Genomic DNA, 18,537 nt, shown 5'->3' on the forward strand with positions numbered 1-18,537 from the left:
ACGTTCATGATTTGTTTTAGACACGACACTCTCCTTAGTTTAAGACCTTGGGAATAGTAATCTATAGTACTAAGAATTTTATAACTCTAAATTTATACTTACTTACAACCTTAGTTCTGACCCAACACTGTATCTATCTTTAATATTGCACTCATGACAAATCTAGTAATCAGGAAAAGCCCCCTTGGAGCATTAGGAATTCAGCATCATTTTTTATAGATCAACGGACAGCAAGCACTTCGCTTGTGGAGGTTTCAGGAGAATCAAGCTTCAAAGGAAATTAGTGATTAATCGATAACAAGTTGCAGGAAAAGCTACAGCCCACGGCTTCAAGCTGGCCAAAGGGCAGAGTTGGCTGAAGACTAGACTACAAAACTTGCAGAGATCAAGACCAGCGTGGCTTCAGAAATGTACTTTTTTACTTCACACTCGGGGTGACACGCTCTGCCAGTATATGAAAGACAGAAGTTCCCTAAGGCCAAAACGCCCTGAGAAAAAATTGCAGCATCCTGGATGGGCTAGTACCAGGTGTCTTCAGAGCAATGACTAGCTACTGCACACATGTCCAACCCATTCTCTCAGTTGTAGTAAGGAACCTATTAGGTCACATACGGTTGAATCGCCCTACAATAAATTGAACTATCAGCATTGGCCCACGTCCGCATCCTCAAAACAATCTTTGTAGCCCAAGATATTAATTCAGACTCTGTCCTAGCGCTCCGGTTTAATCGATCTTCACTGCAGCGTAGATCATGCGCACAAACCAATAGCACGCGTAAAAGCCCATAGTTCCAGTGAGTACGAAGAAGGAATACGAGATGATGAGCATGTAGCCGAAGTATAATATCCCCGACACAACCTTGGTAATGTCAAGCTTAGTGAAAAAATAAAAGGCAGCGTAAAGAAAGAGATACAGAGCGGATGAGCCAGCAGTCAAATACGCCCTCCACCACCAGTTGTAATCTTCGCTGCACAACTGGAAGTAGCAGAGCACGATGGTAATCTCAGCGCACGTCACCATGAGGATCAGGAAAACCAGGAAGAGGAAGCCAAAGATGTAATAGAACTGGTTCAACCAGATTGACGTCAAGATGAAGAAGAGCTCAATGAAGACGGCTCCAAAGGGAAGAATTCCTCCGATCAAAATTGAAAACACGGGTTGCATGTACCAAGCCGGCTCCGGCACTTGTCTCGGGATCTTGTTGGTTTTTACAGGGTCATCGACAGCAGGTTTCTTGAATCCGAAGTAACTCCCAACGAAGACCAACGGCACGGAGATTCCAAACCACAGGAGGACAAGCGCAGTCATCGTCGTGAAGGGGACAGCTCCGGAAGATTTCTGGCCCCAGATAAGTGCGTTCAAGATGAAAAATACCACAAAAACAGCCCCCGGAAACATAAAAGCGGTCTTCAGAGTGTTCAGCTTCCAGTCGGTGCCCTTGAACTGCTTATACAGACGGGCAGACGAGTAACCAGCGAATAACCCCATGAAGACCCACAGAAGAAGCATAGCTGTCATGAGCCCGCCCCTGTTTGCTGGCGACAGGAAGCCGAAGAGGGCGAAAATAATTGTGACAACAGTCATCCCCAGGAACTGCACTCCTGTACCCACGTAGGCACATAATAATCCAGCGTTGGTTGGTGGTCTGAAAACGTCTCCGTGTACTAATTTCCATCCAGTTTCTTCTTGAGCTTCCTCTAGAGTGTCCAGTTGATTGTAGTTTGAAATGTCACGGTGGAGGGTTCGCATCATGATCATGGCTACCATGCCGGAAAGGAAGAGAACAATCATCAAGGAATTGATGATTGAAAACCAATGGATCTGGTCATCTTGCGTCAGTAGATATGTGTCCCACCGGGATGCCCACTTCACCTCACTGAGCTGCACATGAAAACGTGAACATTACCTTCGCTGACATCAAGTGAGCTCGATCCCTTCATGGGAAAAGATAAAATCAAAGATCACTACTACATTACGCATACATATTGCAGTCATAATGAAAAAAATTCCACGTACAAGAAGGCTACATTAGTACAGCAATAAAAAGGAATGATGAACACTAAATAAGCATGAATAGTACTTCTCAGGGTGACAGACCCGGCATATCATACCGGGTACTCGATTAACCAAATGCAGACATACACGTGAAAACATAGAAGGCAGAGTCAAGAACAGATGAGAAATCCAAGCCACAAGGAGTACATATAGGACCAGGAAGTACTAACCACAAATTTCACATCGTAAGTGAAAACTATCTCTCCGTCAGCAACAACTTCCTGGGGAGGTTGACGAGTCGCTGCTTCGGATGGGTTGCAGGACTTCAACTTGGTCTTCTCGCCTTCCCAAGCTTCATACTCGTGTTTCACACTACATCATCCACCCACTGAACTTAATTAACAAGCAAACAAAATTTGACAAATTCTAGTTAAGACACTTCCAAATAGTAACTTTGCCTGACAAATATGACCTCCGAGTCACCTAACCTGTCTAGAAGGTGTACTACTTCAGTGCAAGGCAAAAAGTGTTACACCTGAATCGAGAAGACTATTACATCAGAATGAACCATTCATAAGGAGTCAGAAGAGCATGTCAGAGCCTCTATCTTTCAACGAACAGCTAGAGATCATTTGGATGTATCAGATGACAGACCTCTGAGGAGCCACTTCAAAGCCAACAATTCGAGAAGCTGTGGAAACAGGATCTTGATGATAATACACTACGAAGCTGAGGTGGTTAAAGATGAAATATTTGTCCTTCTTGTCTTTCTTGTCATGCTTTTTCTGCAAAAAGACGTCAATGTAAACACAACTCACATATACTCAGTTAACATGTAAAATGAGCGAAATAAATTTGCATTTTACCAAGAGAATCCAGAACACTCACCAAATCAGACAAGGATAGCTTTTGACCAACAGGAAATCCTCGGTCATAAGTCTTAATTCGGTTTACAAAGTGGACCATCGCCACTGGCAGGTTATCAAGGATCCTGCATGAAAAGATGGCAATGAATGCAAACTGGTCAAAGAGTGAAAATATAACATCTCGTAAATTCACTTGAAGTGTTTCCCTAAAGAAACTTATTCTGTGTAGTCACAAATAAGCATCAAATTTATAAATTAATTACAAGGAGGCGTCAGAAAAAACAGTCAATAAAACTTACATGTTTACACGGTAGTCATACTTAATCCTTTCTTTGAAGAGCTTGGCAGACTTTTCACTGAGCTTCTTTTTGCAAACAATTTGGCATTGTTTATCTATTTTCGTTTGAAACTGTGATGGACACAGCAATTTCCTCATTAGCTCATAGAGGTGTTTCATCAATCTTCAACTACACTCAGAAGTGTATGCAACGGACAGGCCAACTAATTCAACTGTCCTTCGACAGGAACATCCTAAAAATGGTATGCCATTTACAACCATAGTATGAAGGAAAAGCTGTCACTCACAATGTAAGGAGAATTCTCAATGCGGTCGCCTCGAAGAACCTCACCAAGGTTCTCAGCCATGTTTTCAATTTTCTTCGGCGTGCAGTAGTCAAGAGAGTAGTATTCATATGGAAGTTGTGTCTTCGTGGATGTTAATTTGTTCACCTTCACTTGAACATCATCACCCTGTTTCAAAGCCACTCGAAATCATTACTGTTATCACTATCGCAACATGTTTTGGCAGTACTTCCTTTTCAAGCACAGTAATGTTTGTCCGCCACAAACACCAGATGAAGATAGTGTGGTATACTTTTGCTACACATGATTCGACTACGCGTCAAGTGCTTCCTCAATAATATAACAAGGAAAAAAATATTTAGAAAGACAGGGCGAGGCAAGGCGGGGCGGGGGTGTTCGACCATTAATACGGCCCCGCAAAAACCGTCTGCAAATTTCGTTTGCAAATTTTTCATCTAAATGGAATATTCATGCCCGATCTCCTCATATAGTCAACTCTTCCGACTTCCAAGGAAACTACTACAGTCAGAAGACTTGTGAGGATACACATCCAAAAGTTGATATTTATATCCTCAATAGAAGTACAAATAATCTCACAACTAAGACTACCTACATACTTTATTAAACTTTCATTGTGAACTCTGAGCTCAAACACAGTCAATGACACAATAAAATAACGGAGTAGTGAGAGGTCTCTGCGAAAAATGGAGTAAAAGAACATGGAAGTATGAAAGGGAGACGACAATCTGGTGTGGGGATATTCAGCATCTGTAGTGCTAGTAACAAACATATTATCGCCTCTGATTTATTGGTGTCGTTGCAGTTAAGATATGATCCTTGGTCAATCACATCACCTACCTCAAAGCTAAGCACCTGAAACTTATAGAATTCCTCCTAAATGATAATGCCGTCAATCATTGACAAGAAACAACAGACACTGATTCTCCTAGTGCTCATCGGTTTCATGTGAAAAGAAATGCCTAAGAATCTCAAATACGATCGAAGTAAAATGCCGTGTATCCTACAGGGATTTCACGATCTATTCATCGAAAAGCAAGTCGATCGGTCAAAGCAAGTCAAATAAAATATTTTGTAAATGACAAAGAACTACTAATAAAATCGATTTCCACACCTAGGAGGTCTACCAAATAAACTACGGCCTTCACCCGCTCGAAGTCACATATAGGATCTTCGATCACAGAGGCAGAAACAGTGAATCGGGGTTTAGACAAAAAACCAACGTGCCATTAGCAACGTGCCATAAAGTAAAACGAAAAAAATACTGTGCTATAATACATATACCGGATTAGTAATCGAAAAATATCATAAAACGCCGCAAAACCAAACCCTCTAAAAACATTTCGCCAAAAAAAAAATCCTCCCACCTCTTCCACACCCTTTACCAACGGATCCCGCAGTAACACACATACCTGAGCAAGGTCCAGGGGCGCCACGCCAGGCAAGTAGAACCCAGATGCGAGCGGCACAACCGGCAAGACCGACACGAGCAGCATGAAGGCAGCGCAAGCGCTACTGAGGGCGGCCATCGGTACCGCCATCGCGACCACGCTGAGCGATCAACGATGCGATCCGTCCACAGCAGTCTAAAATGTGCTGGCTGTTGTTAAAATCCTACTGCCGCTCCTCCTCCTCACCAACACTTTCGATCAGCCCCCAGCACGGATTCCATCCAAGACCAGCAAAGACATAAGAACTTCGACCTTCTCGCTCTTCAGGTTTTGTTGGACGCAAGGAGCAGGACACGCCAGAGCTGCGGAAGTGCCTGTGGAACCCCAAAAAGACCTTGTTCACACGGCGCCGAATTCCGTGCCCGTGGGCTTCCTTTTCGCGGAGTCGGATGCACCTGTCTTTTCGAGATCCGGTCCAATTTGCTTTATGAATTGTTGCTTTTTCTGACCACGCATGGCTTCAGGGCGGTCGGTCATGGGTGCTGCTTGGAGGTGCGGTAAACTACCCGGGGTGCGTAGCTTTTGCTTTTATGAATAGCGTTGCTTTAGATAGATCTCAATGTGGGTGAAAACATCGTATAATTATAACTGATTATATGTAACAAATTTGAAACTCTTTGCAACTACCCTTTAATGCACACTCATCCTCACATTGCAAATATTAAGTAAAATTTATTGTAAAAATACATGATGAATAAATTCAAAACTTAGAAGTCAAGGATTTCCGTTTTTATTTTACATGATGATGTCTCTCAAATAAAATATTTTATAAATTTAATATTAATCTTTAATTGTTCAAATCCAGTGAATAATATAGAGGAATTTGTACATGAAAAATACTATTTGACATAAATTACAAATGAAACAATTTCAAGTAATATTAGTATTTACATATGTCTATACATATATATATATATATATATACATATATATATATATATATATATATTCAATTTTACAATTTTACATTCTTAACAAATTTAATAATCAAGTCATCAATAAATGGGATTAATGAAGCTATAAATTAGACAGGACAATTATGGTATTTCTTTGTTTCATTGTATGTAACTAAAATATTGCAATGTTATTCTTATATGTATGTATGTATGTATGTATGTATGTATGTATGTATGTGTGTGTATATAATTTATAGTATCCAGGTTTTTTTTGGAACATCAAAACATGATAATATTTTTGTAACAAACTCAACTTGTGACACATTTGGGATAATAATATTGGTGGAGTTAAACCTAGTCATGTAGAACATGGCATTGAAAGATCCTATATCCTTATTTTTATAATAAATAAATAACTAATGCAATTGGCCATGTCTCTTAACAACTCATCAAGTTTCTTGACACGACTCTCCAACCATAAACTCATCCCACACAACAACTTATTGTAACCCTTCACTAGTTCAACTATTGTGCTTTCCAACCCTCCAAAATGTGATTAGAGTTTCGTGGCACTGACTGTAACTAATCCACCTAAGTGGGTACATGGGATTTTTACTGCCTCAGTCCTTCCAAGACTTTGTACTGGGTGTCAGATTTTGTTTCCCCATTTTCATTTAATTATAAAAAATAAAAAGGAAGTCTGTCCTCTACTTGTGTGTGGTTACATATCCATATTCTGAAGATTAAGTCCAGATCTAGAAAATCAAATCTGAGATCATGATTTCCAAAGATACAACAGCCTATGATCCATGAGTTATACAGCGTCATTTCGGTGCAAATGTAGGAGTCTCGAATATTTCCAATAAATATGAATATATGTATTTAAATATACATGTGCTTGCTGCCCACATGCGTTAAGCAAATCAAAGAACTTAACTGATGGGTGGAAAACAGTACAAAGTATTCTCCTGTGAAGACCTCTCCTGCACCAGGTCAAGGGTGAGGAGGGAAGCAAGATGAAAAGTCCCCTGCTCTCTCGTCACTCCACCCCACTCCACTCCACTGTAGATCCCTGTGTGTATATGTATATATGTGTGTGTGCATATAAGTTATTAATCATGCAGGAACTTGGCTTCATCACTTGATTGCTCACTGAATTCCAGCAATGCTGAGAAAGGAAAGGAATGAACGAACGCATGCTCTGCTGACAATCTGGAAATGCTTCAGTGCAAGGGAAGCCACGCCAGCTGGAAGCAACATACAATGTGGTTGATTGGCAGTGGAGGAACAAAAAGGGGGCCCTGAACTTATTATTGAGCCAGGCAACGTCAAATAAAACACAAACATCCAATCAAACTTCTCCGCCAATGAACCTTTCTCTCGTCAGAACTGGATTCCATACCAATTATTCCGATCCTACGTGGCACATCATTGATGCCATTCATTCTAAATGTCAGTGCAATCTTCCAATCCCTTCAGTTGCCGCTTCGTGATGAATTGCCGCTGGTTAACTCTTGTGCCACAGATACTGCGATAGGAACTGGTTGAGAACCTCGGTCTGTTATTATTCTGCGTTTTCGGATGTTTCTCAATGAATGAAATGATTGACTGGTATTCTACTGCATTGTGTCCTGTCTTGGTTATTTTCCCTCATTCAACTTGAGTTGCTCTGTACCTAGTCTGTTCTCCCCAGACCTTGCTCATGTATTATCTCTTTCATTTGAAACTGCGGCTTCTGGAGGCTTCTAAATAACCTTACCTTAGAGGGCCTCAGACTCAACAATGCTGTAAAGCCAAAGCTTTGCTTTTGGGCCCACACAGAGAATACTGCCAATCCTCGTTTCGTCACTGCAACCTATCATGTCCAATTTATGAGTCACACTCTTGTTTGCTTCGATTCCACAAGCTGGTTCAAATCTTTCTAAACCAATCAGGTATCTTGCACAAACTGGGTTAGAAGCACAACTAGCTGGAGACTTTCTTGAGAACCCCAGAACGAGCTTTGTAGAACGCAATGATGTCGGCATCTGCAGCTGCATTGCCAGTGAGGGGTACTTTCTGAAGGCCTGCTGTGTTAACTGATTCTTTCAACTGTTGTCGGCGGATGGGTTGTAACAGGTTGTCCAAGTTATTTAGAACTTGTCCTGCACCTGATCATCGTAATTTACAGCCATTAGTTTAATTTTGTACAGTTTACGACTCTTTTGTTCACTCGAAAGTAGAAAAAAGAAAATCCTGCAGCTCCTAAATGGATTTCTCTTCGCAATGCTGCGCAGTTAATGCAGGATTTTGTCAGTCCTAAACTACTCTGTGAAGATAACAAGGTAGAACGACCTGAGGATGATGGGCTTTTGACATATTTGCTGTGCTCCTTTGAGGAAGCGAGAGCCAAGGCGCGCAGATCATTCCCCCCACGAGAGCCTGACCGAGGGTCAGAGACTGACAATGGGCTACAGTGGCTCCCTCGTGCACTCAAGCTGTTGCTTGAAAATGGAAAGAGGGGTTTATATTCTGCACTGCTGCTCTGGTTAGCCTGATGCTGGGGTCCGATCGCGGAACTGATTTGAAGTCTGGGAATGATCGGGGCTTTCCTTGAAGTCTCTGTCGAGGCAGGGGCTGCTGTCATTGCACTCCAATATACCTCAAAATCGGCCTACAGCAAAAATTCATTTCGTTATGTAAGAGACCAACTACGACGTCATAATTCACGTGAAGTCTTCTGAAGTACTGAACAATATCGCTGATTGCCGTGATTGTGGGCATGCTGGTCTAAGCGTCATGTTAAATTTAAGGAATTCAGTCCATATGTTGCAGTCCACACAGGGAGTTTAGTTGCAGATTGTTTGAACTTGTTGAGGTCTTGCTGCAGCATGCTTTCTAAGGCTGGGTAGCGTCATACAAGGAAATTCTTTCTTGTAAAAGAGATTGTTATCCGGTTGGCTGTTAGAAAGCGGAAATGAAAAAAACACCTGGAGTTGGGCTCCATTGTGTTCAAGTAGTTTGTGGAGATGCTCTATCTCTTTCTTTATGTCTCTTAACTCAGAAAACCCTTCTTTGTACGTCCGCTGCAGCCACATTACGAGCCCGGTTTCCGATTTTCAACAGCTTTACAAAGAATGAAACTCGATCAAATGTTGAAGATGTCGAATGTTGAATAAGCTGAGACACGTGAAAGATGCAGCATTCACATACAGCTTAGAACCACTAAAATGAACTAACTAATAGTTTTAAAAACTTGCCTTCTCAGCATCAATATAGCAGAGAAGTTGATCTTCTTCTTCATCATTCTCCAACAAAGTTTCATTAGAGACACCAGAAACAAGGTAGTCTCGTGCACGCTCCACACGATGCTTCTCTATCTTCGCTCTTAAACCATTGATACTCTGTTACATCTCCAGTATCATCAGATTCAAAGCGTAAGTTGTTACTTCGCTGTAAAGACAAATACTAATATTCAAACTCTAGCCTTTGAAAGTACCATATCCTCAAATAACGGGCCTTTCGGTTACTCGACAGACACAAAAGGTAATTTGCCTTCAACTGGGTTTCTAAGCAACAAAAATTTGAAGCTTGCAAGTATGGCAGTTTAAGAGAATATAACAACAAATACTCACATCTCTGGCGCGATTCACTTTCTCACCAAGCGCTTTGGCATTCGCGCACATCGCTATTAACAAAGACTTGTTCTCTTCGATCGCCTCCATTTTGTCGTTACCCTTTGAGAACCTGCCAACAAGTGTTCCACAAAACCTCAACTCATGTATATCCCGAGGCCATAGTTAAGTGCAAGTATTTGCTAGTTTGTTACGGTCCTTACCCAGACAGCACAAATCACGATCCTGATTAATTTAGTGTCGACCCAGAACCCTAGTTCAGTTCCTGTCTGTGGAATGACGAAGCGCATTACCGATAATAAGACTTCTCGACCTCTATGATCAACTTTTAGAGATGATCTCCGGAAGAAATGACGGGTCTAGAGCGGGATTGCTAATCGTCTGCAAGCACGAAAGTGCCGAGCTTAAATATTTGGCACAATGTTCAAGTAGATGCACAAACGGGACACCTCCTTTTTTATATTTCAACAAGCGTGTCACGCAATGCTGCTTTCAAAAGCACCAGGTTGAGGCCTCAGGAATAGAGAAGTAACTATTGAAGTCTCTGGGGTCAGATAAAAACCACAAGCGAGTGGTACTGGCACGATACTTCGGTATTATCACAAGGTTTTATCCAGACCGAGCTGTTTTCTGTAAGAGAGGGTTCCATTATGTCAATGTGATAGAAATAATGGTCTACGTACAGCTCAAAGGCTTTGTCCTTGTCCATCTCTCGACCACTAGTTACTGGCAGCTTTGCGACTCCTAAATCCACATCTAATTCCGTGCTTTTAGGCTGATGGAAGTCTGCTGATTTTGAGGGCCGTGGTGTAACATTTTTTTCAGCAAGTAGCTGAGAGCGTTTCATTTCCCCGCCCTTCTCTTCAGTGCGGGAGCCTCGACAGGAAGTTGATGGTGGTCGGTCTGTCAAAGACTGAACTGATGCAGACCGTACTGTATTTCTTGCAGCTGCCTCTCGTTTGCGAATGAATGCAACCAGTATCTGAATCTCATTGTCTCGTTGTTGCAACTGCACACGTACCAATTCAACATGTTATTTGTCATCTAGTCTGTTTGCAGGAGAGTGATAGATGTAACACCTTGTGTCATTTTTCGATCTAGGGTAATCACTACTCTCAGCTCGGTTGTGAGAACGTAAACAACTGGATACATGATACATATGTGAGGAAAAGGAGTAATACTTGACTATTACGTATTGAACAACACAATATCACAATTTATGGACATACATGAAATGGAAGATTGATCAAGCTGCATCAATTGAAGCAATAGGGAACGAATTGTACTAATACTTGTACCAGATCAGCTTGGCATCACATTGGCAGGTAAGTAACAGAACAAGCTCTCTTATTGGATAGGATTGCCAGTGAGTATAAGGTAAATAGAACACTTCCTGGTTCAGTTGTAGAGATGATAAACTTGGGCGGGTATTACGTAGGCTTCGAAGAATTCGATATTTTTGGGTAGAAACTACTGTACTCGTGTAGTTAGAAATAATTCAGAAAAAACAGAAAACTCCATAATCAGATAAAACAATACTTTGAGGCTCTACATTCCACGGTTCTGAAAAGACCTGGTATTGCAAGTCAGAAACTTTAACTTGAAGTGTCTTCACGACAGTGGATTCACTGGACACCTGGGACCCGTTGTCATCCTGAACACTTTTTATCGTCTGCGTTTCCCCGTGCTTGAGCATTTCTTTGAGGATTTGAAAAGCAGCATGTATATGCATCATACTTCCTGCATCACAGGAATACAAATTAACTCAGCGTAAAGGACATTAAGATGACAATCTAAAACCCATCACGTAAAATCGAGCAGTAGAAACGACATCTTCGTCGTGTAAGATATCCTTGTGAAAAACTTTATACTCGACTTGATGAAGATGGAACATGTTCCCGAACCTTCGCAGTGCTATCTCTTAAAAAAGGAATCGCAAATGTGCTTTATCACTTGGAGTTTCTAATGGTTGCGAGCACAAGCACAAGGTCATTAAACCTGATGTTCACATCGATTTTGTTGAGCGTTGCAGGATGTGATTCAAACTTTAATTTGAGACCCAATATGGTGCAACAAACACGAAGTATAACACACCTCCACAATGAAGATCCGTATCTACACCCTTGTCGCTAAGAAAGCCAATCACTCGACTGCGAACATTTTCAATTTCACTTGCAGAAAGGGGAGGCCGATTTTCGTTTTCTCCACGCAACAGAGCTATTTCTCCCTGCAATTACTTGAAAGATCGGTGGATGACGAACATGAATATATACTCCAATGATATCACGTTTTCCAAACATAAAATTCAGCAAGAAGCTGGAGGGAATAATACCTTTGACAAATGCCCGGAATTGTTGAAACATAAGAAAAGTCAACGTCAATACCACTTAAACCCAGCTCACTGTGGACTTTCCACGAAAATGGGTACAAGAAGACATATAAATAACCCGTACCTTCAAGTCTCCGATTTGTTGTTTGAGCCGCTTTATTAGTAAGTTGGGATCGACTTCCTCGTTGAGCGTCACCTGTTTAAACCATGCAGTTCATAAGATTAACAGGACTTTTAGCAGCTTGATCAGCTATTGAAGAACTTTTCCTGGACATCTAACTGCATGATGCTTTCTATTTCTCCTACTAAGCCTGTTAGTTTCTCGTGAACGTGGCGTAGAAGGAGGACGTTGTGCAGAGACGCATTCTAAAGCAACCAAAAATCTTCGCACCTGATTTGATATCATCGCCACGCGCTGAGCAAAGCGGCATGTGGAGATAGTCTCTGGCAACTGATCTTGTGCAATGGTTACCGTTGCTATCATCACCTGCAAATTTTTTGTAAATAATTAAAACAACTTCATAGATTTGGATGTTCGTATATCATCTATGTTGGTAGAGAATATTGTAATTGTCCTGGCTAAACTAGGAACGGACTACGCACAACTGTTATGTGGTACATACACATGTAGTCATCACAAATTTTGCACCCAACAACATTCAATTGTCTCGTATTCGCTCCTAACGGTTGAGTTTACCGTCAGGCAGTTGCCTCCAATTGAATCTCGCAGAACAGAAGTCATCATCGAGTTGCGATAAGGAATGTGAGTACGCATCTTTCCTTGAAACTTTTCCTGCAAAGCTACAATTACCTGTACAAAATGGACGAAATCGTTATCCAGCTGAAGACTCCGTTCAGCTCAACCGCAGCTACCTCTTGATCACTTATAAAAGAGTATGAAAGAGTGCGAGAATTTGCCTGTTCCAAATAGTGCAGCGACAAATTGATGTACTTCGCCTCCCTCAGAATCTGCAGCACCCACCAGCTAATCAAGAATCTAAAGATTCGACATTTTCTGTGCTAAAGATATGGTTTGAAGCATTGTCATTCGCGTCAGAAGCTTCAAATACGAAGGAAGCACCTGGCCATCAACTCCAGTCTTCCACACTCGCTCGGAACCAGCAAGATCCACGAGATGAAGCTTTGATTTACGCACTGTTTCCTCCCCCACCTTGCATGCAAGAATGTGCGCTGTGAATATGCAATGGGACCGTGAACTGGCCATGTTCATAGGAGTGGAGCTGATAATTCTGTTGGTGTCGCCAACAAAGACAAGATTCAAGGCTTCTTCCTCATTACTGTTCCAACCTCGCACACGAATAGTAACAAGGTCAATTTGAGCAAAATGAAACATACAAATCTGAGGACTCTAGTTTGTAGGCTCTTTCGAATGTGCATTGGGTTCAACTCTGAATCCAAGATCTCCACATAAGATGTTACTCAGTTGTGTCTATAACAAGGTAAATGCTCTATACATTCTACAGCCATCTGTGGAATGTAAAATGAGTAAGTAAACATACGATTTCTCCCTAGCCCCGCAGGATTTTGTAAGAAGTGCACATCTGGGTTTGTGGCTACTCTAAAGGCATTCGCAAATTGATAATTTGCAATTATCGGCTCGTTAGCTAAAATAAAATCCTGATTGAACAAAGATAAGATGGATTATATCCAAATGTAAAAAGACTATTTCTGACACCGAGATGTAGTCGAGCAGCAAGGATTAAGAACAAGCACCTACATACGTGGCAAGGTGGTGCGAAAGATTTCGGAAATGAAACACATTGTCATCATCTTCCAACAACGTCACCTGTCCCAGTGCACGCCCATCAACCGCACAGAATGGTGTTAGTTACGCTATGCTGTGGAGAATCTGGATGGACACTCTACCCAAGATCGAAGAAAGCAATTAATTTCGAGTTCAAATAAAAAAGACTTAGCATATATCGAATCTGCGAAGAATCAGACTGCGAAAACACCAAGTGTTTTACCTTAGGCAAGTCCTCAAGAGCTTTGGTCTCATGGTCAGGGTTAAGCAAGTCATAACCCGTTTCATTGTAAACCTCCATGTAAGAAAAATGCAATGTGTAAGCGTACTCGCTCCGTTCTGCGATCTCACTGAAGATAAGGGAGATCGTTCGTGGAATAATTCCACGGTCGACATAGCGTTCACTTCCTCCTGTGATGGTGTAGGTCTTGCCCGAACCTGTCTGCCCATATGCAAATATAGTGCCATTGTATCCATCCAAGGACCCTATCACCACCTACATTGCCCTCCATCCAACTTCCCCCGATGTTAGCAAACAGCGTTCTGGAATGCTGCCAACCCGATCAGCCAAAGGCTTCCATGTAAGAAGCAATGCATTCGATAGAACAATTTATTAATCGCATACGACGTAACAAGGTGATAGAATCAGTACCTGACTTCCTAAGAAGATTATGTAGTTGTGCTAAACAGGAAAAGTCATATGAGGGAAGAGACAAAGATACAATTTGTTCTCAAGGTGCCAAAATTATCAAGGACTCCTGTTACGCCGGGAAGAGCAATAACAAGACATCAAAAATTCCAGTTCTGTTGATTCAAAGAGGAACACCTCCTTTGAGAGACGAAACTGCATGTAACTAGGAGCAAATTCGACAACGTGCTGTCGGGGTTACTACCTTGTGAGCAACCTTCTGGAACACCTCATCCTGTTTGCTCTCCATGTCAAAAAGGCCAGTGAACTTGAAAGTAAAATGCTCGCGCTGATGGTTCGCAAGCCCCAGAGAAACGTGCCTGGGGATTGTCCATGTCACCCTGCCTTCTTCCTGGTTCAACTCAAGCACGGCTTTCGCTCCACTGGAAATGGGCCGCACTCGAAGGTAGATGTCAATCGTACTGTCAAATCCCGCTCCCATTGCCGAAAACTTTGTAGAAGATACAAATAATTGCATGAGACTCGAGCACCGACAGTTATTTGCTAGTCGCTCTCCACAATCGGATCACTTCACCACTAGCGTAGTTCACCTGTTGTCAATTCCTGTGTGCAAAAATCGTGTCGCTCAATCAGCAAACGACCACGCGTGAATAATTGGAAAAGTATGTCATCACAAACTAATTGTGTCAGATAACAATTCTTCCCCGACCTCTCATTTAGGAACAGCAGCCAATCGCATAGTGAGTATGGTGATCTAAAGCGAACAATTCAGAAGAAAAACTATCATGCGCCATTCATCTCAGCTCTATACTACGTGCAGATTCCAGGCGGCTGCATTACAAATCAACAAAGACTTAACATACTCAACGTTTCGCTTCGACCAAGAGGTATTAAGTTGCACAATGTCTGTGAAGGAACTACAGGCGGCACATTCGAAGGGAACACTCAAGATCTTTAATGTTATTCTGTCCCCAAATGATCGCCAAGATTGTAGTGTGATAAGAGGAATCAATATCTGCAACACTGCCGTGCTACTGAAGGTTTAATGATGAATAAGCAACAACCCTGAGCGTTTTGCTGCCACTCCTTGAGTTTCCAACGCACCAATAAGACCGTCGAAAAAACGATGCTGACACGAAACTCTCACCATAATTCATCGCTTCAATTGAGTTCTCCGCACGAAGATCAATTTAGATGATTATAGCATCATGAACCGCAACCATAGCAGTGTGTGTGTGTGTATATAGTAGCGTTGCTAACCAAAATTTGTGGAACGAAGTGGTAGTCCACTCTGCCGAAAAGACCTAACGTAGTGTCGCTAGGACCAACTATCAAGAATGTCCCAACTTCGCATCCCAACCTGCGAAACTTCAGTTCCCAATCAAAGAAATAAACAACTGAATACAGAATCTTTCAGTTCTGTTTATTCCGGCGTGGAACACCCTTACGCTCGCAAACGCAAAAGTTACAGATTTCAACAACCACATGCACCCGATATCACACGGTCCTGTCCTTGATCGAACCCAAACCAAGATCACCGCAACACAAGGACATATCCTTGAAAATAAATTCGTCCATCAACTAGTAGCAAATCAACTCGAACCCACACAGTGAACCTTGTGCAAAAAGGAATCCTCTTACATTTTAAATAGTTGTATAACAAAAATTTGTACAAGTGCTGTGTCAATACTCGAAAAGGGCAAGATTCCTTCAGATGTCACTAAAGTGAGGCCAAAACAGCCGAAAGAGACACAAGTTCGTTCCAGTAATGATCAATTTTGTCAAGTCCTTAGAAGGAGTTTAAAGTTTGTGGCTCCTATCCCATTCCTTTTCCTATTTGAAGAGGGGAGGTTCTCCTTACTTCTCTTCTTTTCAGGTCCTTTTCCTATTTGAAGAGGAGAGGTTCTCCTTACAACACATGGTCCTCTCCTTACGGTCCATTTGTTCTACTAACAACCTACTATTAGCAACTAAACTGCCTAACCATATGTCTAATTTTCAAGGTTGTCAATAACCAACCAGTAACTTATCACAAAATTTATTTACATATTTTACATAGCCCCACTCTTATCTGTATAGTATCCTCGCAAACATTATTTAGCCTCAACTTATAAAGATGTAACGGCATTGGCTTCTTCAGTCAATGGCGTTGGCTTCTTCAGTCAATGGCGTTGGCTTACCACCCTTTTAATTGGTAACCTTCTCCTCTGCTACATCTTTGTTGTCTGCCTTGATGTTCGATGGTTCTCCATCCAAACTCACTGTCAAATCTACATTCAACAAACCTAATTCCGGTACTTGAGACTCAAGACGGTAATTTGGTTGTCGAGCTCCTCCAACATCTTCTGCCATTCTTTTGTCGGTTTCAAAGGTATCTTCGAAGGTATTGTCGCTGAAACTGGCATATTGATCTGCACTACATTATTGGCCTCCTTCACTAATGTGGCTAGTTTAGTCTGTAACATCACAACCTCTACTTGCAGTCGCTCTTGCCGTTCCTTCCAATTAGTCTCCATCCTTGTTTTCTCAGACACTATGTTCGCCATCTTCTCCTTTTCTGCCATCCACTTCTCCTTTTCTACCATCCACTTCTCCTTAACCACAAAAGAAAATACGATGCTTGTCAAGAGCCCCCCTCCTACTTCTTACTATGATCCAATCAATTGGGTTGACTCTCCTTTCTTTTGTAACAGAAAACCTGTCCCAAATTTATATATAGTAAAGTTTAAGCCGATTGCCATTGATCTGTGTTGTAAATTTAGTACCCATAAAATCTTCCAATTGTACTGAACCATTTGGAAATTTATCAATAATTCAATATGGCCCATGCCATCGAACTTGAAATTTTCTTGAAAAAATTTTAAATCGACTATCATAAAGAAGTATCAAAACATTTGGCATAAAAGCCTTTGGTCTAAGCTTACTATCATAATAATTCTTCCTTCATTTTTGTGTAGTTTCCATTATCATTAATGTATTGGCTCTAGTTTCATCTAATTTTTTTAATTCTTCTAAATAGTGCCGTAATGAATCATGATCTCCCAATCTATTATCTATAGCAATTCCTAAACTTTGGACTTCCAATTCAATAGGTAATATTACTTCTTGGCCATAAACCAATTGAAAAGGGGTAGCATTGGTATTAACTTTATACGTAGTACCGTATGCCCATAAAGTTGCGAACAACTTAGTATCCCAATCTGTTTTCGTTCTTGAAACTGTTTTTATTAAGATTTTACATAAAATTCCATTAGTCTTTTCTATTTGTCTATTGGCTCTAGAGTGATACGATGTAGTCTTACGATGTTTTATCTCATATTCAGCCATAAGTGCTTCGATTGTATTATTTATGAAATGAGTTCTTCGATTACTAACTAATTCTTGTGGACAACCAAACTGTGTAATAATATTCCCATACAAAAAGGTTGCTACTGTACTTGCACTATCGGTTTTCGTAGCTACAGTTTCAATCTATTTTGTTACGTAATCCATTGCTATGAGTATATACCATTTTTGTCTATTTCTCAAGGCTGGTGCAATTGGTCCCACAAAATCAATTTCCCATTTTTCAAAAGGTACTTGAGCCAGAATTGGTACCAATGGCATTGTTGAAGTTCCAATAGGTTGATTCTTTCTCTAACATGGGTTACAATGACGGACGAATTGGTAGGCATCTGCAAACATTGTTGGCTACCAATAACCAGCTTGTAAAGCTTTACGAGCTGTGCTGTCCCCAATAAAATGTCCACCACAATTGTCTAAGTGGCAACCTTCCAATATAGTACTCACTTCAGTCTGATAAATACAGTGTTGCAAAATTCCATCCTTGCCTTGTTTATATAAAGCTTCACCAATCATCATATAAGGTGGATATTTTAATATTAAGCATCGTTTAAGCTTTTCATTAAAATTGGATGGGAAGGTTTGAAATGTTAAGTATTGAATTATTTCACTATATTCCAAAGTAATTACATCTACCGCAAACAGTTTTGCATTGGGTAGTGCATCATTAATGGGTTCATTACCCAATATATTGGATAACCAAGATAAATGGTCTGCATTGGAATGTGATTTTTTTGGTCTTACTTGAATAGTAAAGTCAAATTCTTGCAAGAGTAAAATCTATTGTGCAATATGACCACTCAATTAAGGCTTATTAATTATATATTTTAAAGCATCATGGTCGATATGGAAAACAAATTCATAACCAAGAAGATAATGTCGAAACTTTTGTATGGAATAAATCATCCCCAATACTTCTCTTTCGGTTGTTGTATAATTTCTTTCAACTCCTACAAATTGATGACTTGCATAATAAATAGGGTGATCAAAATCCCAGTCATCTTTCTGGCTTAGTATAGAATCAATCGG

General features: G+C 41.0%; 2 protein-coding genes across 7 annotated transcripts; both read right to left on the bottom strand.

The window, feature by feature from the left end:
• Positions 1-252: 252 nt before the first annotated feature.
• Positions 253-5,141, bottom strand: LOC112286908 (transmembrane 9 superfamily member 7). The gene is made up of 7 exons (XM_024529296.3): positions 4,875-5,141; positions 3,448-3,612; positions 3,162-3,271; positions 2,885-2,987; positions 2,651-2,781; positions 2,227-2,368; positions 253-1,882 (listed from the first exon to the last, which is right to left on the bottom strand). The coding sequence occupies exons 1-7, from the start codon at positions 5,001-5,003 to the stop codon at positions 725-727; spliced, it is 1,938 nt and encodes a 645-aa protein (XP_024385064.1). The 5' UTR covers positions 5,004-5,141; the 3' UTR covers positions 253-724.
• A 2,210-nt stretch (positions 5,142-7,351) lies between these two features.
• On the bottom strand, positions 7,352-16,069 carry LOC112286288 (uncharacterized). 6 transcript variants are annotated; one of them, XM_090253005.1, is made up of 17 exons: positions 15,314-16,069; positions 14,411-14,769; positions 13,741-14,013; positions 13,495-13,559; positions 12,834-13,050; positions 12,671-12,721; positions 12,450-12,563; positions 12,144-12,239; positions 11,877-11,948; positions 11,518-11,650; positions 10,997-11,163; positions 10,107-10,432; positions 9,424-9,535; positions 9,049-9,192; positions 8,779-8,874; positions 8,144-8,462; positions 7,352-7,953 (listed from the first exon to the last, which is right to left on the bottom strand). In XM_090253005.1, exons 2-17 carry the CDS (start codon positions 14,681-14,683, stop codon positions 7,775-7,777), a joined length of 2,637 nt encoding a protein of 878 aa, XP_090109131.1. In that variant the 5' UTR covers positions 14,684-14,769; positions 15,314-16,069; the 3' UTR covers positions 7,352-7,774. The 6 variants fall into 6 exon arrangements, with proteins under 6 accessions (XP_090109131.1, XP_073392236.1, XP_073392238.1 ...); XM_073536135.2 differs by having other exon boundaries at positions 7,352-7,959; positions 8,141-8,462; positions 15,314-16,068; XM_073536137.2 differs by having other exon boundaries at positions 7,352-7,959; positions 8,141-8,462; positions 15,231-16,068.
• Between the last annotated feature and the right edge of the window lie 2,468 nt (positions 16,070-18,537).

This window comes from Physcomitrium patens, chromosome 9 (assembly GCF_059467195.1).
Source record: "Physcomitrium patens ecotype Gransden chromosome 9, ASM5946719v1, whole genome shotgun sequence".
In the NCBI taxonomy this organism is placed as follows: Eukaryota; Viridiplantae; Streptophyta; class Bryopsida; order Funariales; family Funariaceae; genus Physcomitrium; species Physcomitrium patens.

Coding starts and splice junctions, on each gene's coding strand:
- LOC112286908 (XM_024529296.3), bottom strand. CDS start 5,003: ATGGCGGTACCGATGGCCGCCCTCAGTAGCGCTTGCGCTGCCTTCATG. Junction 2,988..3,161: donor TATGACTACCGTGTAAACAT/GTAAGTTTTATT, acceptor CTTTTCATGCAG/GATCCTTGATAACCTGCCAG. Junction 2,369..2,650: donor TTTGAAGTGGCTCCTCAGAG/GTCTGTCATCTG, acceptor TGGATGATGTAG/TGTGAAACACGAGTATGAAG.
- LOC112286288 (XM_073536135.2), bottom strand. CDS start 14,683: ATGCAATTATTTGTATCTTCTACAAAGTTTTCGGCAATGGGAGCGGGA. Junction 12,722..12,833: donor AGACTGGAGTTGATGGCCAG/GTGCTTCCTTCG, acceptor TGGGTGCTGCAG/ATTCTGAGGGAGGCGAAGTA. Junction 10,433..10,996: donor TTTCTGACTTGCAATACCAG/GTCTTTTCAGAA, acceptor GTACGTGTGCAG/TTGCAACAACGAGACAATGA.